The 23,041-nt window shown below is 36.0% G+C and overlaps 1 protein-coding gene across 3 annotated transcripts in view; it reads left to right on the top strand.

Moving 5' to 3' along the window:
• The window catches only part of GluRIB (Glutamate receptor IB), a 338,467-nt gene that overhangs the window by 291,152 nt on the left and 24,274 nt on the right, over positions 1–23,041 (top strand). For all 3 annotated transcript variants that reach the window (XM_033337843.2, XM_033337844.2, XM_076622463.1), the window contains exons 5-7: positions 14,998–15,130; positions 16,802–16,922; positions 17,319–17,483. In XM_033337843.2, coding sequence (XP_033193734.1) covers positions 14,998–15,130; positions 16,802–16,922; positions 17,319–17,483 — 419 coding nt within the window. The remainder of the gene's footprint in view (positions 1–14,997; positions 15,131–16,801; positions 16,923–17,318; positions 17,484–23,041) is intronic.

The following is a 23,041-nucleotide window of genomic DNA, read 5'->3' as shown; positions in this document are numbered from 1 at the left end:
CTTTTAATAGTTATACACGTTATCGGTGGTGGTTATATACCATCGAGATTAAAAATAGTTTAAGAATAGTATAATTTTCTAAGGATAATCTAAGACGAAAATAAGCAATATTTCTTTGATAATTTTTATACTCTACGGTATGTAATTGAAATGATGACGAGTAATGGAAGTTCGATTAAGCTGAGTATTGACATTTTTTGCGTTCATCGAGTGCTGTTAATAATAAATTTTCGGAAGGAAATAGATATAGCTAAAGGTCATAAAAATCATTAAAAGAATATCTACACAATAAAATGTCATTAGGGAATTGTTTACAAGAAGCTTGAAGTACATCATCATCAGATTATTTAGAAATAGATTATTTTAAAAAACTTTTCAGAAGAATATGAGATACAAATATACAATATCATTGAAAATCTACAAAATAAATTCCTAACTTTTAAAAATGAAAAAATTCTTGAAGAACGTTCGCACTTCCAGTTTTTTCGTAAGTGCGCGGATATTTTTTTTTTTTTTATAAGTAAACATTCTTGTAATAAAAATATGTGATTCAATAAAAACGAAAGAGAAATGAACAAAAGGAAAATCTGAGATTGAAAAAAAAAGAGAAACATCCTATAGAAGAAAATTTGTTACTTTAAAAAGTCAGTCCTACGAATTAATTAACAAACTTGTTTCTTCTCATACCTTGAAAGACAAAGTATCTCTGACTCTTCTGAAGCACAAAGTTTAACCACCAATAAACTCTCAACAATCCGCGCAAAAGTAAAACTTTCTTCGGCAACTTCTTTTCGTCACGAACCTCTTTTCCACTTAGCAATGACGTTTTTACGATTTTCGCGAAATCACTGGGACGACGACGCGACTCTGTTTGTCTTGGTAAATAGGACACGAAAAAAGAACGCAGGAAAAAGCGAGAACATTGTCTTAAGCGAGCCGGCGTGACACGAAGGATTAGATTTATATGTCCCCGTGGTTGGCTTCGTTATGAAACGTATTTTCATTACGTAACTCGCGTATCCGCTTTCTCGTTAAAAAACAGCACCGGTTCTCAAGGATGACCTTTCTAATCCCACGCTTCACCGGCGGGAAAAACACGCGAAAGCTTTTTCGTTTTATGTCACCGTTGGTTCTTGTTGGGACGCGAGTAATAATTATTCCTCCGACCAGTTTTTGGTCACCATTTAAACGTTAAATGAAAAGGAAACTTTCGCTTTAATACGTTCCATAGAGCACGTCGTTAATTTGCCAAAGAAACTTCGTTGCGTTTTCCTTTCGCAAATTATAGATACCAAATAAATCGTGCAAGTTGGATATATTTTGACAAATCGAAATAAATAATTTTTTATTGAACGTATGCATTTGAATTATAATTGAATAGATGGAGAGAAAGTTTGATCATCAAGAAACTAAATATGAACAGCGTTAAAATAATCTTGAAGTGACAGTAGCGATGGCAAATGCAGATCAGACAAAATCTCTTTTCTGTTATTGATCGTTGCCAATATAATAGGACGATGAGATCGTAAAATAAAACAGAAAGAAATATATTAATCTAATTTTTAAAAAAAGGAGGTACAGCTAGTTCGATATACAAAAAAAAAAAATAACTTCACTCACAATTCCACGCATGATCGCATTATTCGCTTCGACAAGTTGATGCGAATAATTGTTTGTTGAATCTTTGTATTGAAACAGTAATTGGATAGACAGAAGAGAAACTTAACTACCGGAAAACTTGGCGTGAACAGTATCAAGTAAGACGTTCTTATAGAGTAGCAGTGGAAACGATAGATATTGATCAGACAGACTTGTCATCTCCGATATCGTGGAAAAACGAGGTTCTAAAATGGTTAACAAGCAAACGAAGTTATAAATAAATAGAACGTAAATATTCCATGATGTAATAATTACCGGACTACGAGATAACTTTCATTCTCAATTTCACACAATTACCGTGGCCACTGTACATTTATAATTATCCACGAGTTTTTAAATCTCAAAGGAAGATATGTAGCTTTCTGTGTTTTATTTGACATAATAAATTATTCTGCAGCGATTATTTTTCATATAAGACAAAGATGTATTTAAGAAAAATATTGAAAAAAAGAAACGTTGATATTATCAGTGTGACGAGTCGGTAGAACATGTTCTGAATCGACAGACTCCTCTTTAATCGTTTCGATATTTATGTTATTTTTCTGTTAAACGTAATCACAGTATGTTTGCCATTATTTATCAACAACATTCACAATAATATATTTCGCATAAATCCCACACCAATGTATACCAATCTCTTCTCAAAAATTCAGACTTAATATCATCCCACCTCTAATCAACAATTCAAATCTGTCCACCTTTTCCTCTGAAAAAGTGCTTCCTACCAAAAACAACGAACTCGAACCAATTTGCATTCTCAGCCAGAACTAAAATTTGGTCCCTCGGTGCAGAACAAACCGCAATCCGCTTTAAGGCCATGCTCGAGCAGGATTCAACATTGGTCAGGACGAAAACGAAAAGGCGTTGAATCTGACGGGAAAATTTGCCAGCGGAGCGGTCCCGCCGTCTATCGCGTTTGTTCCTCGCAGACGATGCGACAACGAGACGCAATGAGACAAAAGTCTCGGGACAAAAATTCTCAAGACCTCTCGCTCGCCTAATATTCCATCCTTAAGACGGCTGGTTGCGCCAGCTTCTGGCGAGATTACGAAGAGAATGAGGCATTTCGCGATTGCCCCAGGGACGATTACCAAGACACGGAGCGCTGCTAATCAGTCCTCCACCCTTGTGTTATTACGGCTCATCCGGGATCGTCGAGTCGTTTTCGGGACGCGGGTTTCCTTCAGTGACACAGCCGCTTAATTCGAACCGGGGAATTATCGTACTAGCTTAGCAGTTAATCGGAGCCACGCGGTATTAGCCCATTGAATGGCGCGGTCGTTAGCCTGGTATGTCGATTATCGACACCGTTACTAATGCTATTATTGGCCTCTTACCTCGTCGAGGATCCTCTGGGGGGCGAGCCTCGCCTCGCCGAGGCGTCGCGCCATGTTTCAATTGAATTCGCGATCGTCTCGTCAAACACGATGACAGTGCAATCAATAATAATCATTGCTGCTTAGCAGCTTATATACCAGGGACTGACGTTAGCGAAGTTGAAGCATTTCCAGAAAGATTTGTATTTAGGATTTATTGAGATTTACGATGCTTTACTTTAAGATTCGTTTCAACGAGCACGTTGAAAATATGGCGCTGAGTCGGACTCTCTATACGCGTGGTCGTCTCGACGTCTTTGACCAGGAAGAAGGAAACGTAGGCGGTCGCAGATAGCTGTTGTTAGCCGGCTAGGAAGAGATGGGAGGGAGTGAACGAAATTGGGCCAATATTTCGGCGATGACTCACTCTCTGTACTATCAAAACATTGGCATAACTATTGAATAATTACCAGAGCGTACAAAATGTTTTTTAAGATTCTAAAGATTTAAGTTTAGGTTTTTTAAGAATTTGATGATTTATATTGAAAATTGTTTGATACTTTTAACGTTTACGTTTAGATTATTTAAAATTGTTTTGTAGTGTTAAAGATTTTAATGTTGTTTAAGATACGTCAAATAGAACTTATACAGAATGTTAGGTGTATCTGCAAATTTGATTGTCTTTTATTATAATGCTGTGTTGTGTTGTAACATATTACAAATAGTCTACAACAACCTGAAGAACAGAAAGACGATGTTATAAGAACTGGGAAACCTTAACGATTCTAAGAATCCTCGGTAGTTTCGAACATTCACACACCTCAAAGAGTATCGTCAGCTTTATCGACCAGTGGAATTCTTAGAACTGGAGAAGTCACTGAACCTCTAAGATTCTTCAGCTGTAGGACACTCGCAACTAGGATGCCTCGAAATGTTCCCGAAATCTCCCAATTCCCCATAATCTCCGACTTACGATACCAACTGAACCTTCGCACTCTTTAAGATGTTTTAATATCCTTAGATCCGTGAAACTTCCACGACATCCATCGCGGTTTTAAAATTTTCTTGAAATTTTTCTGGAAATAATAAATAAGTTTGTCGCGACGTATGTTGACGACAAACGATGACAAATATACCTGTTGAGAATTGTGGATCTTAATCGCCGAAATAAATGTATAGGAACACTTAGATTACGCTTAGAATTGATATGAAAATAGTTTCAGATTTATTTGATATGTGATTTACAAGGGATTTGCACGCATCTCAGCACTCTCCTTGTCTCGGCATTTTCTTTACCACACTACCAACGGTATATATCATATATATGTGTCACTACTGCGTGGCTAATCTAGCGTAGCACACAAAATTACACATATCTCAAAATAAATTAACACGTAAATAAATATGATCAAAGATTCAAGCGACTCTTACAACAATTTTTCGATTTATACTCTAACAAGTCTCGATATTATTCCAATCGATCTGCCGGTTGACCCTAGCTGGCTGTGCAATTTTATAAAATTGAAACAAATCAAAGTATTTATAATAATATCGTAATAAACTATCGCTTAGTCCTTAATGGGTCAATTACTCAGCACGAAACAATGAAAATCTGGCAAAGCTATTTATATTAACGCGAAAGTTTCTTAAATCGAGTTAAAATTCCGACACACAGTCTCGCATCGATTATTTTCGCGGAAGTTGGTGTACAATAGTTTCAGAAGACACTCGGGAAAGATTAAAACTCATTGGGACTTTCCTATCGTTTAATAAATTCGGCACGCGAAGCAAATAGAATATCGATCTTCGGCAACGCGTGCAAACGCGGTGTCGAAGTTTCCCAACGGCGACTATTAACGAGCGGGCAGAAATAGCGGCGGAAACCAATATAGGGTGGGAAGTTTACGATAGCCGGCTACCGAACCGGCGAATTCGTCGATCACGAACTCGCGCCAATAAAACAGTTCACGCCACGAACGTTATGATCATCGTTCCACTCGACACGCGTTATTCCACGCGCACACTGCAGTTTCTGTATCTGTTCGCTTTTATTGTTACAACCTACGCGTGGTTTCCGCGACTCTAACCTATTATTCAATCGATAATTCAATTTCCCCTGTTACGGATGCTTTTTATTTTGCTTTAGAAAACCGCAGATCTATGGTCTATCTATAGCATTCGAATGCCATGTGTAAAAACCTGTGAAAAGGTTCAAATATTCCAGGGAATTTTATTTTAATCTCATTGTTCCTTCTACTTTTTTCTTATTTTCTTATTTTATAGTTTAACGAATGTGATTAACATCGTGACTGATACGATACATAAAATGAGATAATGCAATATTATCGTATTCAATGGTAAAGAACATAACAGAATATCTGATTTGTTTGAAAGTTGTTATTTCAGTTCGTGTAACATGAATCTCATAAAATATTAAATCTAGTTAGCCATCCACATACTCTAATCTGTATGTACGTGCTCGTGGCTGAATAAGTCAATAATTAACGTGTATATTCGTTTCATGGTGTGTATAGAAGTCGATGATATTAAGATTATAATACGCGTTCCTTTCCTCTCTTCCTTTTAATCGAGTCACAGCTTACTGTTTAAATTATAATTATCCAATCCTAATCGTGTACTTGACGCTTCAACCGAACATTTGTATCGTGTATTTTGTATATACATATAACTGTAGATATAGGCATCGTTTTCCCTAAATATCATTATACTTTAAACAATTATCAGATCAAAATATTTATTATTGAATAGGGAATTTTTATTTAATTCCCTTTTAAAGAAAATTATTTAGATTATAACAAATCCTATATATCAGTATATCGTAGAAGTAAAATATTATATAGTAAATATAGTAACTAACAGTGAATCTAAACGAATATAAGTTAAATATCTTTTTAGAACAAAATAAATCCTATGTGTTTGGTATGAAATAAATAAAAAAGATACGATGCTGGCGTAAAACTTGGAATATTCTCGAAATCAAACTACAGACCAAGCAATCCGGTTCATTGTGACTACGAGCAACAAGGTGAACGACCAAACGAGTAAAAAACGAGAGAAAAGTCAACATCGATATAAGATCGTTCCGCAAGAACGTTCGCGCAGAAAATGTTGTTTCACGAGGACGTTTCGCAAGGAAATTCTGCTTGACGCAAACTTTTAGAGGGGAATTTCTCTTGAACGTAAACCTCTCGCGGAAGGTTCGCTCGCAAGAAATTTCACTCGACGCGAATCTTCGCGGGCAAATTTCGCTGTCCGTAAATCGTCGCGAGAAAATTTCGTTGCTGGTGATCCATCGCGAAGAAAATTCTACTTAACGGTGTTCCTTGATAGAAAATGTCGTTTAGCGTTGTTGTTTAAAAGGAAATTTTACGTAACTTCAGCTTTCATGGAAAAATCCTATTTGCCGTTACTTTTTGTCAGACACTTCTATTCGAAATTATTTTACACGACGAAAATTCTGTTTGACGACAATCTCTGCGAAGTAATTTTATTTATCGCTACCTTCGTTCAAACAATTTTATTAAATTGATTTTTACAAAATCCTTTTTTAAAGATTCCGCTACGGACGATCCATCACGAAGAACATTCTACTTAGTAGTGTTCCCTAATAGAAAATGTCATTCAACGTTGTTGTTTAAAAGGAAGTTTTACATGGAAAAATTTTAGGTTTTGTAAAAAGATCCTACGTCATTTATATCGTTTACGTGTTCTGTTAAAAAATCTGTTTGAAATTATTTTATGTCAATCCTATCCAATGCTAGTTTATAATAACAAAATTTTATAATCCGCCTTCAAAAATTCTAGTAGATTGATTTTCGTTTCTATATTATTATATGAATTAGTACTATATCTTACTACATAATATAGTACATAGTTGTGATATATTATTACACAAACTACTGTTTTAGTTATTTTAGTTACCACAAACAAACAAATATCCAATCTTTTTGCGATCAACTAAAACGAATAAGTACACACGTAACATCATTTTTGGTGGAAAAATCCTGTTCAACTCATGCAATTTACCAATCTCACCCAAGAAAATTACACCGGTACAGTGTTGCACGCAAAAAGATTCCCCAGAATAAATTTGTACTATACCACAAACAAACAAATATCCAATTTTTTTGCGATCATCTAAAACAAATAAGTATACACGTAACATTATTTTTGGTGGAAAAATGCCGCTCAACTCACGCAACTTACCGATCTCACCCAAGAAAATTACACCGGCACAGTATTGTACGCAAAAAGATTCCCCACCTTCGTAGAAGCATCCTACGAGAAAGATAAACAAACTTCATGGTTACCACGAAAAATCCTATTTTAACACTATCCCTGGCAACAAATTCTCCGTTTCTCTCACTGTTCATCAGAAATTCCACTTAACTCCATCCTTTGCTAGAAATTCCACTCGACGTCCATATTTCGCCCGAAAATTTACTTAGCTGGAACCGCGCTGTCGCGAGAGAAATTTCTTAGTTCGCGACTCTTCGCGGGTAAACAATTCCTCTCTTTCCCTTTCTCTCTCCTTTTCTGCTTGGAAACACTCGCAGCGAAGATTCACTTGGCGGCAGCCATAGAGGATTTTCGGGCCCGGGGTCGTTGTCTTCCTTAACAAGACGTCCTCTCATCTTTAAAGCCGAGGCAACGAGGCTTACCGCAGATAGAATCAGGCGGCAGTCGATGCCGTGGACCATCGCGCGTCTCTCTGGCTTCGTCGTCTATTTCGACGTTAGTTTCCGGCAGTCACGATGGCATTTCCGTCTCCAAGTACACGCTACGAGAAACCACAGACCTCCCGTATGAGGCGGCAGACAGGATTGTTCGCATACCGAAGCTGACATGCCGTATGCGTTCATCCACGTGGATCGTTGATCGTTGGATTCTCACGCTCGTAAACGCTCTGCGTATATTGGTTTGCAGATAAAAATAAGTGGGCAGGTAATATGAATGGAGTTTCGTTCTATACAGCGACGGACAAGAGGAAGTTCGAATGTAAGTGGTACAAGAAATATCGTAATTTTATAAAATAGAATTATATTTGATAGGAGTAATGAACAAATACGATATACGCTACGGAATGGGTGACTGTCCGCAATATGATAATATTTACACAAATATCACACGTATGTGCATATACGCAGATAGATTATTTAGCGAACTTAAACTTTCTTTCGTTCATTATCGTACGCCTCGTTTATACAAAAATGTAAATATTAATTTCAACTATTATTACGTTGATTACGATGATCACGTTGCGCGACGATTAAATGAAGCCAAAAAGAAATGATGGTGAGTGGAGAATATTTCTGTCGATCGTATCAGTTCATGCCAATGTTCAGGTAGCATTGGAACTATCCCATTTACATTTCATGTTTCTCATTTTAAAGAAACAAACGATAACAGAACTGCGATGGTCGTGTTTGACAATAATTTGAGAAATACGGAATATGAGTAGGAAAATAGTTTCGCCATTGGCGAATTTCTAATGTAATAAATATTATCTATAGATCGCATCATTGATCAGTTTTTTCTAAATCAAATTCATGATATATTTACAAATCGTAACTGTCGTAATTTGTGTCGTTAGTGTAATATGATGTCCGAGGCAATTTTAATTACTCAATTACCCAATTTAATTTTAATTGCCCAATTAAAACGTTATTACATCATACTTCAGGCAGAAGCTACAGAATTCCAAAATATTTATGTTTTAATTATCTGTTACTAATTAATCGAGAATTTTCTACAAAATTTAATATGAATTTGCCTTAATACCTAATACTTGGAATAAGCTAATTAAAATTATTTGGGCGCTCCACTAGTCTCAAGTACGTTAGTTTCGAAATTAATTGAATTACCTAAGGTAGTGTTTACGGTCAAAAAATTCTCAGAAAGATAAAGTAATTCCACGTAATTAAAAAAAAAATGTATAGTATATCGTGACTTTAATAATGATATGAAAAAAAAGATACTTCTTTATCGCGATACTCGTGTACATTTGAGGACGTAATAACGAAAACAAAGCACTGGAATCGAATTATCACATTCGAGTACCTGTGATTATTCAATTACCGACCAACAGCGATCTCGAAGCATCGTACAAATCCTTGGAGACACTTCGTGAGTCAATTCGCAACTGGGAGAAGAATAAAACCGGTTGTGCCATTTCGTGGTTCATTAATTCCACTGTTTTGATCGTTGTGTCCCTTCGTTCCTTTTATTTTCTTATTAATTGAATGTTTGCATACCGCCCACTCCATTTCGTTCTTCGTTAAATTCCTTTCTACGTTTTCATGAACGCTAGGATAATTTCTTGGCAATAAGTAAGCAACGATAGCTCCAATTAACAGCTATTTGTACATTATCGAATAGAACTTTGAGAATAATAAATCGTCTGATCATAAACCGAACAAGGAGAATTTAAGTAAGAAAAGTAAAATGAGAGTTCAATTTCTGCGTTGCCCTTGTTTTGTGATTTCCAAATCTCTCGGAAGTTAGCTTTCGAATCTTTAAAGATAGCCAATAATACGCATTTTAGAAGAGTAGCGAGGAAAAGAAGGAAAAATGAAATGTGAAAAAAGGAAACAAGGAAAGTTGGAAAAAGTGGAAAGTGTCAAATAGAAAATAAGGAGAAAATTGGAGAAGGAAAAAGATGAAAAAGAGGGAATGCGAATGTGAAAGAAGTATAAAGTAGAAAACTTTAGAAGAAAAGAAGAAAAAGATAAGATAGAGAGGAAGCAATTCGAAGAAATTCAGCGAGTATTTTCGAACTGAAGACACGGCAGCGCATTCTATAGCCTATTTCGAAATGAAATTCCACAGATGCTTTGTTTCTTCCACTAATTTATCTATTGCTGCGTCGTTGTTGCTTTGGTCAGACTCGATCGCTTGACAAACGCTTGCTTTTAGCGTAATTTCCTCGGCAACAGACTGCTGATAATGGAACAAGCTATGGAACTGCTGGGGTTTCTGCGAAACATCTAACTAAACAGGTAAAACGGCAAAGACCGCCGACAGAAGAGAAAATATTTTACTAGATGATAACGTATCCTAAAAAATATTGTACGTTTTAGACGAATTTGATAAGTAAACAGAGAATATACAACAGCATAACTAATACGGATAAATCTTTTAAGCCATTAACGCATAATAGATGAGTACACAGGTCAACAAAAAAAATGTAATAATAACAACATCTAATTAGTGCCTTTTACCACTCCGTGCCATTAGCATTGTTAGATAACTCAATAACAACTAGAAATAAAACTGACCAAAGCTTCGCACTATTTTCTGAAACGTCCTATTAATAGAACTTTGCTTTCTTCTTCTGAATTCAATAACATAGGTTTGAAAGATTTTTTGAAAAAGTAAGAATTTCTCAATGGTCATGTACATATCTAAGATATGTTGATATTGGAAAGTTTATATGTATGTTTTAATATGCGTGTAAGTATATACATATTTATCATATTGCATAACACAACGACTTAATCTTCTCCTCCCTTTCCTTTTACAATTCTAATTATTTAATTTTCTCAGAACTTGCTCAAGGTTAATTAAAATCTGACTCACGTACTTATATTACGTATACAGTGGCGGACAAAAGAAAGTTTATAAGACGAGAAATATGAAAAGACACTATAATTTTAATTAACGAAATGAATTTATATTTAATAAAGCAATGAAGAGAAAATATGTACTACAGAATAGATGACTATTATCAATGTGGTAACAATTTTTTTAGCACTAAATTTGCTAAAATTTATAATGTAACAATTTTAAACTTTCTGTTGTGCTCCGCTGTATATGTTCCATGCCATAAACTCTCCCTCTCTCTCTCTCTTTCTCTCTCCCTTTTTCTCTTTCTACTAATTTAAATAAATTTTGTAGACATTCCCAGAATCATATCTCGAGTCGCAACTTCAAACACATTCGTGAAATGCCTTGGAAATTCGCGCAAGCACGCTAACATGAAATTTTCAATTCTACTAATTTGTTGCTGAAAAGCAATTAGTTGGCCGAAATCAGACGAAAGCCATTGAATCGGTCACGTGTCGCCGCATAGACATCATCGGCTTAGTTGCGCGTGTCACTAAAGCCTGCGAACATTCACAATTGACGTCATACGGCTTCCTGTGAACCGTGGTCGACATCCATGTTGACAACGCGTCGTTAATTAGCCACCCTTATAATCATTACACCGATCGATTCGCGTTTCAGAGCGTATTGAACCGCAAAAGGTGATCGTGAATCCGCCACCGCAACCTTCGTGTAATTAATTTCAACGAATTTCGCGCACCGATATCGTCATTAGTTGAATGGCAATAATTTTTGCAATTACCCTGTTGCTGGTACTACAGCATACACGAGGTTTTGGAAATTAAGGGATTAGAATCTCCTATCGTAAATATTTACAAAATTAGCATTTAATTAATGGCAATGTCAGATTTCCTTGTTAATTAAAAGATTCAAACTTATAAACTTAAATTACTTATTTATTTATTTAGATCTTTTTAGTTACATCAACTCATTTGAGTCGTTGGCAAGCATGTTACTCCATATAACTCTAAATTATCTAAGTTATTCCATGATAGTAAATTTTGTCAGATTTATTTGATATTCTCGTGTGACGAATTAAATAAAAATTCATGTGAGAATTCTCGTGTGACAAATTATATAAATTCGTCGCTTAATACTAATCCGTACATCTTTTCGCAACAAATTACAAAAATTAAATGTCAAAACCATCGTAGTATGCACAAATTCTGGCCAAAGTATTATTTGGTTTACCATCTCGATGTGTAAAAAAATGTCCACAAAAATGCTGCTTTTAAAGGTATAAAAAGCAATCCCCGGGAAATCTGTTGGATCGGTTTCCTCTGGCCATACAAACCTAACACCACCTCTTTTGTCTTAATCACCGATCTATGAAACGGTCCATCACGTTCTCCAACGAGCGTACGACGAGATCCCGCGCTGTCCGTGTTCCACGCGGAAATAAAACGCGACACTCACGGCTAGGCGGTTCGAAACGCGATCATAAAGGATTAACTATAGAGTCGCGGCCGCTTAATTGCTCGTGAAATGACAGCAGCCGTGGAAAACCGAGCCACGTCCCGTGCATCGAATAAAAAATAAAAGTTTACCGGAAATGGTAAACTGATTAGCCTCGAAGAGCAAGCACGCTCGTGTTGTTCTGCAAACGAACGTCGACGCTTCAAACATCCTCCTGCGATCAGCCTGGCTCGGTTGAGTTGACTGGTTAACTCGCACGACTAAAGGGTAAGGACATATGCGAGACGCTGGCGCTAGGAAAAACGATCGTATAATTAGTAGAAGTAATTTACAGTTGGGAACAAAGATCAATGGACAGATTATTTATGAGAGAATTTAAAAATTAATTTCAATTATTTGCTAAATAATTTACGTATTATAAGGCTATATAGTAAATAAAACTTAAGTATGGTACTACCTGCCCACTTATTTTTGTTCTCGACTGTATTCCCAAAAAGTATGCGAATATTAATGTAATGATACGACCATTCATTCGTTTAAAGTAAACAATATAGTAAATATTACGAATTATTTATACAATTATATGTACCATTCTTGTACTTTTGTTGACAACATTCTGTAACAATGCAAATGCGAACGATGTAGCATACAACTAGACATTTTTTGGGCGAATAAAAATTTAATGCGACGAAGTAACCTGTTAACCAGGTTATAGCCAGAAGCTCTTATAATCGCGAAATTAAAAATTGACGGAAACAAATCAATCTTAGATCAATTTTAATTTTTGCAGATATAGATATAATATAATTTACCATTACTAGAATTGGAGCGAAATATTAAATAGTAGGTAAAAAAAAAAGAAATTATTATATCCAAAAGATTGAGTATTGGCAGGTTGAACAGGTTAAAAATCGTATAATGTGCAAATATTAAAGTTACTCACTGCTTGAAGAGACAAGTATGACAGCTGAAGGTCTATAATCCTGTGTACAACATTTTTTGACATCGAAATCGGTTTAATATCCCTCCGGGCAATACACTGCTATTAAAAAAGAAAGCAGAATGTTTAACGTGTTTCTAGGACATAAAAAATGCAGCGACCAAACTCAAGTAGCCAAATTACCAAATTTGTTGCGCTGCGATTTATGACGGAGTAACCATAATTTCTATGCTTATCGTTGAACGATAATAGTCGCAAGTGAAGCGGAAGTGAGCATCGAGATCGCATGATTCGCAGAAACGAGCCGCGTGATTTTCAACGCGGACATTATCGGCGCAAGAAACGGGACAGGAAGAAGCCACCATAGGACGGCGATGTTCACGTTACTCGTTGAAACGCGCCGTTCTTTTATAACGCGCCACCGGGCATACACGTGCACGGCGCTCGTTAACGCGACCATCAGTTTCACGCAACGCGCTGCAAAAAAGCAGGACGACAACGCAAAACGTGGCCGACTCTCGGCTGTTGACTTTTCCGGGCCCCTCTTTTTTGCTCCCACCACCGATTCACCCCAGCCAGTTGTCCGTTCTTTTATTTCTGATTTTTCAATTTCTATCCCTTTCGCATTACGCTCTCACCCGTATCCGCGGTTACGAACCACTCGATCCTTTCATGGCGAACGATTGTTCCACTTCCCGAAAGCGATTCCCTCAGCAAACAGAAAGACCGTTTAATATCTGCTTCCGCGAAACAGAACGGATGAATGCGAGTGGACTTTTGATTGCAGCCGCGAAAGATTTTCGAAAGATCCTGGGATTCTGGCGAGTCTGCTGGATTCCGCTATGAATTGCAATAGGAATTTGTCCGATAAGTATGAAGTAGTATGCTATGATACTGCAAGAATGGGAATTTAGGGCGATTTCTTGCGAGCGGTTGAGTTTTCAGTGTTGAAGATACAGCGAAAGTATTTCGACAGTTATTACAGAAATCTTTTATGCCTATATTGTGTGCATTATATGTATAAAACGTATTGAAATTTATATTGGTAGAATTGTAAAACAATGTGCAAATGTATATTGAAGTAACAGAATATTTACTGAATACATATACTTAGTAAGAAAATAGTATGAATAGCCATCTCAAACATACAATATACAGGGTGGTTGGTAACTGGTGGTACAAGCGGAAAGGGGGTGAATATAGAATAAAATTTTTTTTTAATTTTTGTTTAATTTTTCCATCGACACAATGATTTACAATGAGATCCGTTATAACGTACCGCACGCGTGCCGAGCGAAAATTCAAAGTCGGTTTTCTCGAAAACAAAGCCTCGACCGAAAAATTTGTATTCTATATTTTCGACTTCTTTTTTCGCGTAGAATCACCCCCTTTCCGCTTATACCACCAGTTACCAACCACCCAGTATGTATAATATTTCAGGCAGAATCGATTTGAAAAATGATCAATCTATTTCTCATCTTTAAATTAAACGTAAGAAACACAGATAAAAATATCTATAACCGTATTTTGAAATATTATCGTTTAAAGCATTACTGGTGGACATGTAGATATACGAATTGGTTCTTGAACAGATATAGCTTTCTTAATGTTAAACTTAATGTTGCAACTTAAATATTTCTCGTAAGTTTTGCAGAAATTCCGTAATCCTCGCACTACTTACTAGAAATTATCCAAAGTATCGATAAACGTTCCAGCACTCGTCAACTCACCGATGATTAGAAAAACCGGGCGATGAAATTTTCGGATGAACGCATCAAACGAATCGCGTCATCTGATTACGAGATTAGAGGTGGTTCCGCTACAATCACCGCGGAACATTTCGGCCTCGACGGGCACCGCAGACCAAACACAGTGTCTGCCAATGAATTACGGCCGATGTGATGCGCAATCGTGCACGCATAATTTTCGGAAAACGCGAATAGTATAATGCATAATGACGAGTGGCGAACCGCGCGAACGACCGACCATAGAGAATTTTCACATTTGTACTGCTGACGGTAAATCTCTTGCTTGTTCCAGGACTGCTCAGGCTGCAGCAGATCTACCAGGGCCTGAAACCAGGCAACGAATCGTTTCAAGTAGAAACAGTGAAAAGAATACAAAATATGTCCGAGGCGATCGACTTTTTGCGCAGCTTGGAAGAATTGAATAGGTGAGTTTTCGAATTTTATTTTCGATAAAATTTTGTTGAAAATTAGATATGTTTGGAGATTGGATAAGTTCGATGTTAAAATATAGAGCATCGAATGTAACGAATGATATTTTAACCGATTTTTCGGCTCCGTTGAGGGATTTAACGAATGAATGGTTGCGTACACGAAAGCTCGAAAATTAATATTTACGTTGAAATAGAACGCAAAATGTAATAATAAAAATTGTTGGGAATAATAAACGTAGCTTTGCTCGTGGGGCTGATTCATTCTTTGAATAACATATTATTTCACAATTTTACTCTAAAAGCGCTATTTATGTCATTACGGGCAGTGAAAGATTCAATTGCAGTTAAAAACGAAGGTAACGAGGAAAACATATAAATCTATGCATAATAAAAATCACGAACGTTAATTCCTTCGGAAATAGTCATTTTATTTGGCAAATTTGTCGAAAATAAAAATTTAGTAAATCGTGAAACATATTTATAAGAGAACATTCTATGAATGTAGGTCGTTTGCTTACGAAATGGAGTAAAGTATGAAAGAATAGTCAAAATCATTTTATCTATCAAATTTACAAATTTGATCAGTAATAAAAATTTAATACGCCACAAAAGATATAACACGTGGACATTCTGCAAATCTATGATACTTATAATTTTTTGCGATATAGAGGGAAAAAGAATAGGCTCTCTGCGATCGTTGGCGCATTAGTATAGCTTTATTTTTCGAGCAGTAAAATCTGGCCGCATTCGGACAGGCTGACGGATCACGCTTTTGTGCGAGTACGAGCGGTCACCGCGTATCTCGGCCGCAATTTACCACCGGCCACGCATTTGCACGGGCCAGGTAATCAACAACCAACCTGACAATGAGCCCGAATCGAATGAACGTTCCCGTTACCAAAAACAAAACGTAACAATTTCGGATCGTTGCAGGCAAACGGCTCGTTGTACAGCGACTTTATCGTTGGAGGAACGACGCGGCTGGAATTATGTAAATTCATTACGGGTCCACAGGGTTGTTAGAACCTGTTCCGTACCAGAGAAGTCGAGAAATATTTCACGAAATGGGGACGACAACGAACGTTCCTTGTTTAATTGTAATACTCGCTTAAATGTGATACTATAAGCGAGATGAAAACGCGAAGGATATTCTATGAATAAATAAATAAATATATATATATATAGCGTTTAAAAATTGAAAAATTTGCATAGTAAATCCTTCGGAATATAATAAAATCGTTTGGATGCGGTATTTATATGTTTAAACAATTGTGTAAGAAGATTATATTAATAAATCTTTCGAGATACGATAAAATTATTTGGATATGGTATCAAAATATGTATTTCGTTTAAATGGTAATTTATTTTGTTAACATATTAGTAACGTTTCATTAAATCGCATTAAGACATTTCCATATATTTTAACGGATTTGTAGCACTCTATCAAAGTAGATTAAAGTATTTTAATATTTATCCAAGATATTATTTGAATTATTTTATTGACAGTTCTCGCGTCTTTAATATCGTTCCCCTTGAAACTTCTAAAGATTACTCAAAGTACCACCAACGTAACATCAGGACCACTCAAAGTCAATAGGAAACTCAATTTAGCTGTTACAGCAAGATTAAATAATAAACGTAATAAACGATGTAAACTCTTTACAGATGGAGTAACAAGTACGTGATACTCGATTGTCCTACGGACATGGCGAAAGATATTGTGGTGAGCCACGTGAGGGATGTTGCACTTGGGAAAAGAACGTACCATTATTTATTAAGTGGATTGGTGAGTATTCGCCTTATGATTATATAATGCAATAAAAGCGATGATCATTTGGAACCATCATATAATAATGAAAATACATATTTCGCTTTTGCGTTATAATTTATATATAAATTATAATTTTCAATTTGAAAAGAAATCTTCCAGCAACGTAAAAGACTTTACAGTTCAATCAAAACTACTATGACGTTCGCACTTTTATTCGTGGTTTGATCTCACCAATCAGATAGATTCTGTATCGACACGATGGCTCGAGTAATTTCAAATAAACGAACACGAATACGAAACCAACCCTTTTATCTCTATGAACGTCCAAGTAGAAATGCGGAAACACTCGACTGATTGCGAGCTTTGTGTCTTTTATACGATGTTGCAAACACGTTGTTTTCGTAAAATCAGATAATGGACGACCGATGGGAGAGCGAAGTGATCGAGTACGGCGCCATCAACATTACCGGGTTTCGAATCGTGGATGCTACGCGACCCTACGTCAAAGATTTCCTAGCTGGTTGGCATCGTCTCGACCCAGCTACGTCTCAAGGAGCTGGCCGTGAATCCATTTCTGTACGTATCGTACTCGTTCTTTCCTTACGACTATTTCGTATCGCCCATACAATCTCAAAGTTAACGATACAAACCAGAATATCCTTATTTCTAAGGACTATCATATTTCCATTGCACTGTGTTATTAGGTCGCCCGAAAAGTTCCTTTCGTTGTATAAGGAAATAATGGATGCGCAACATTTTCCGTTTTATATTATTTTATCCAATTACGTATGATCCATTTTGTTCTATCAAACTAAAGATCACAACGTTCGACAGATTAGGTTTCATGTTTGTATAAAGATGCGTTGTTGTAAAAGACGTGTCTGTAAAAGAAAGACACTTTCCGGACAACCTAATATTTAAAAATTGGAAATTTGTACGTAAACTCGTACATTTATAAACCCAATTAAACAAATGGATTTCACCATCTAGAAAATATCGAACATCTATGTAATTGACGTCTAAGTGGTGAACGTTTCTTGTTCAACGACGATAGATGTATCGTAATCTTATTCGTAAGACCAAAGGCTGGAGATTTGAAAGACGACTCTGTACCGAAATTGTATATTTTTCTATTGCATATATTTTTAAAAAGTTGTCTCGTTTCTTGTGGTAAAACGATCTTTCCTTTTCTTTGAAAATCAAGTATTATCCCTAGTTTCTAGTACCCCCAATAGCCTTGAACGCTCTCGGTAGTACCTGTCAGGTTGTAGTCGTCTTTCCATGAGGGAGACGCCTATTCGAGTTCCATATGGGCTGTCGAGTACCATCAAGTACTCCAATTTTCTACCCTAAGCGAACCAGTCTACTCCGGTTTCCGACTTGTTTTCGGATACTTAGCGCGGTCAAGTGGACGCGATTGCACGTAAAAGGGACGTTTCGAGTCGCCTGAAAAGAAAATCAAACTGAAGATCCGTAACCCGAGTAACCTGACTCTTCGTCAGACAAAAGGACCCAGGTCTGAATCAAATTAATGTTGGCTAAGTCTAGAACACTACACATGGTAATTTATACTGCTTTCATCAACCAACAAATTTTGAAGAAATTATCGAATAAAATTGGATAGAGAAAACTTAACAAAAGATGCAGGAAGATCAAGATGCAGAAAGAAAGAGTATAAAGCGTGTTTAAACTTTTGTCCTTTAGCTATTTCATTGAATTTCGTTGATTCTGTGAATTTTACTATTTTGTGTTATACTATTCGGTGGTTGACACGAAATGTTTCAATATGACAGGGTTAAACGTAAAAATGATCTGTTAGTTACTTCAAATGTAAAAAGAAATGGTTGTAATAGATGCATAGGCTTTTTTTTTATTAAAAAGTTAATAAATATACAGAATTTTTAATATTATGAAAACCAATATTTTTAAAATATTCAAGAGGGTGACAAAATACACATTTAATATAAATGAATTTAATAAATATAGGATTGATTGACAGCATGTTGAATTTAAAGATTTCTCCTCTATAAAAAAAATGAAAAAACGTGAGTTGTATGGCTCCTTCGCGATCTTCCATCGAAAAAAAAAAAAAAAATGTAAACTAATGTAATTTGAAAAAAATTGCGTCGGATAGTATTACACAAAGCTACAAATAAAGTTAGGGAAAAGTTGAAGTGTTGAACAGAAAATTACATTAAATTACATGAAAAGACGTTAGAGAACGCTTAGAAATATCGTACGAATATTGTACAACATCGAATATCACGTAACTTCGTAGACGATCTAAAATTCACAATAACAGGGAATGGTAGCTATGAATCATTTTTACCTTTCTAGCACTATTGAAGTATGTTACCGAGTCCATTGAAATCATGCAACAATATTTACACAAGGCTATCAAACATTTTCAGCACTTTCAGCAATGTTATACAATATCGAAAATCGATAGACACGCCCTTATATGTTTTTTTTCCTTTGCAACAATATTGCTATCGATTCGCAATAACATAGCATAAGAATGTTAGGCTAGAATACGATTAAGCCAGAAAGATACTTGACCGAAGTAATTTGTAAGTAATTTGCCTTGTAATTCGTCAAATTCGGTTCTGAACAATTTTTAAGTTTGCGGTTCCGGTCGATTTTCACCCGACGTTTCTGCAACTCGACATATTTGTTGTCATATTGCGTTTACTTTAACGCGGTTTCTGGTGATCCGGTATCCATCTAACAGCTGTAGATTCCACGTGTTTCTGACGGAATAAAAGTCACTGTTACTCGCTCTATGTATACGCACTGAGACATTAGAGTACCACGGTCTTAGTGTCGAAAACAGAGGATGCGTTGTTTTACCTAAATTAACGGTAAAAAGCTCGCAGGTTGCAAGCCATACGAATTGAAATAACAATAAAGAAAGCAATACAATTTTAAGCAACCTACATTTAAAAACAGACTAGACTCGTTGTTAACGAAGCGATAAACAGTAAGATACATATTCGTATATCGTATACTTACACTGACAGCTCGACAACTATAGTTCTTCAGGAGGATACAATTTCTACTTGTCGAAAGGAGAAATGTTCGTCCAATGTTACTATCTTCACTTATAATTGTCGTAATTCAACAACGTGTGTAGGTTACTTTCTTTCTGCAAGTTATTTTGTTATTTAATTTATTAGCTTCTGTATTATACTTTTTCACTGACTCGAATGACTCAACCATAGAGTTGTTCCCATTTGTGGTATCTTTCCTTGTTAGACCCGAAGTACACGATATTTTCTCATGTTTTCGTTGTTATGTTAAAAACTAATGAAATCGCATAATACATATACATATACAAATATATAATGAATTTGATTATTCGAGACGTCTAATCTTGAGTGACTCAAATATCTTATTACTTTGCTATACAAATTATTCCAAGATGTCGGGATAGTGTTACACAACGTAACGATAAATTTCATTCGACCATAACCGTTACCGCAAACCGGCATCAGCCCTCGCACGTCCATCGTAGAATTTTACTGCGATCTATCAATGAGTCATAATCTAACCAAAACGATCGATGGTTATCACGATCTTGAGTAACGTTGCACTTCCATAGTTTTGGTTCCATAAGATCCGAATATAATGGTACGCGAGAGCACTCAAACACTTCGAGAAACTTTTCATCAATATTCTATGTGTGTTGTACAGAACACTTCAAAATTTAATTAACACGAAATTTAATTAGACAAAGCAATCGTGAGCATATTGGTGAAAGTTGGAAGAAATCTGAAAAAATATCTACAACAGTACAATAATAAACAAATAAAAGTACAATATTTATATTTATGTTCAACTTCTTTAATCGCGTGCATATGAAAACGAATCTGCATAAAAATCCGCAATTTAGCAATGAGTCATTACAGAACGCATAAAGTTCCAAAGTTTCGTACGACGTACATATTTTTTTTATTATTATTATTTAATTTCTACTTTACAATTTGTCCGCCTGGACATTTGGTAAATTTTTCTAACTTAATTGCTAGATAACACGTGGATGGCTACCTCCAGCGGGATGTCATCTTCCAGTTTGACTATTTTATTTCTTTAGTGAGGTCAATGGGGTGTTTTCTTTTTAGTCTTCTTTCTATGAGAGTTTTGCTCGCTTCACCGGCCAGCTGGTTTGGATGTGTTGCCGTTCTTTCCTTGTATTTTTTGCGTACTTGCTGATTTCATCTTTAACCGCTGATATTACGTACATATTATACAAATAAAAATTTCCTATAGTAAATGTTCAAACATTTTCGCAAGCCACTGTAACTCGAAAGACTGTGTGCGACCCAACGCACCGATTATCCTGATCGATCCTCGTGCAATTTCTGCCCACGGTTTCCCAACTTTGGCCACGTGCCCGATGTGTCCCCGTGCTCGTGAATCTGCGTACGTCCCGTGAGAACTATAAACGATTTTCTCGGTTGCCAGAGTCAGCTTAACCGCGCCGTCCGGAAACGACCACGAAGAAACTTCCCTTCGTCCTCCCGTAATCCTGTCCACGCGATCATTTCAATTATTACGACGATTAACAGAGGACTTGGATTGCCAAATCGAGTCTGGTACGTTTGCTTGTCTCCTGTAACAATGACGAATGGCCCATTGACGAGGATCGATTGGATGTTTTGAAACTGGCCAGGTTTTGCGCTTGATAAAACGGATTTTGATAGGGGAACTCGATGTGACAGGTGGAACTACGAATTGGTAATTTGTTTGATTGCGTATAGAATAGCGGGAATAATTATAGGATTCGAGCAATTTTCAATACGTTTTGCAGACTGGAAAAAAATTTTAGGAAGTAATATGATTTGATTAACAGTCATTTTTCCACCTACATCCTAAGGAAATTATAAATTATTTATTGTATATCCATTAGAAAGAACTGTGACTAAATATACATTTTTTTTTCTTTATTATTCAATTTGTATTTCACGATTTGTTCAGCTGGACATTTGGTAAATTTTTCTTAACTTAATTGCTAAATAACATGTGGATGGTTAAATAAATAACAGATATCCCCAGCGGGATACCATCTTCGAGTTTGACTATTTTATTTCTTTGGTGAGCTTAGTGAGGTGTTTCCTTTTTAGCCTTCTTTCTATGAGAGTTTTGCTCGCTTAAGCAGCCAGTTGGTTTGGATGTGTTGCCGTTCTTTCCTTGACTAAATATAAATGTATATAAATTATATGATTATATTAATATAATTATGTGATATCTATAATATATTATAGTTACAGCACGAAATAATCACACAGTCCTTTAGAGACTCTAAACGACTTGCATGATTCAAACCATTATATTAATACTTCTTAACGTTGTACAGTTTGATGAGATAAAGAGCAGAAAAATAGAAACAGCGTTTTAAGAAACAAGCGATTTTTTTCATGATATACTGCGAGCATTACAGTTAAGAAAATCTTAAGTCACGAAAAAGGAATTTTATATCGCTTTTAACGCATACATGATAAACTTTTAGTATATCGATGTTGCATGTATATCAGGTTACGTTCTGTGAGAAAACTCTCTTTAGATTCACGATACTTACTTCTCGTGCCGCGTTTAAAAGCAAGCTTCATGTATAATTCATACCGCTACTTATAGCGACTGTATCTCTAACTGGAAAAGAAAACAGCCCTATAAAGGTCATTGCAATTACCATGATTTCTTTCTTACTTTAATCACTTTAAAACCGCAAAATACCCCTCTCAAATTTATTTTATTTATATACACAAATAACTTACCGTGTAATCCAACATAAGATATTGTTGAGAATTGTGAATCTTAATCGCCGAAATAAAAGTAAAGGAACACTAAGGTTACACTTAGAGTTCATATTAAAACAGTTTCAGATTTATTTAATAAACGATTTCCGGGATTTTCGTCGATATACATTTGCACGCGTTTCAGCACTCTTTTTGTCTCACCATCTTCTGTACCCTTGAAAATTAATGAAAATAAACCCAATCGTGTAACTTTCACGCTGCGGAAACAAACCTGCCCACAGGTGACCATAAATAATATTCCAATTCCAAACAAAGAGTCAGTCAGATATCTGGGCATGATTCTGGATAGAAGAATGACATAGAAACGACACATCGTAG

Source organism: Bombus vancouverensis, chromosome 1 (genome assembly GCF_051014615.1).
Source record: "Bombus vancouverensis nearcticus chromosome 1, iyBomVanc1_principal, whole genome shotgun sequence".
Lineage (NCBI taxonomy): Eukaryota > Metazoa > Arthropoda > Insecta > Hymenoptera > Apidae > Bombus > Bombus vancouverensis.
Note: the sequence above shows the minus strand (reverse complement) of the source record. Positions and strands in the feature narration are given on the sequence as shown.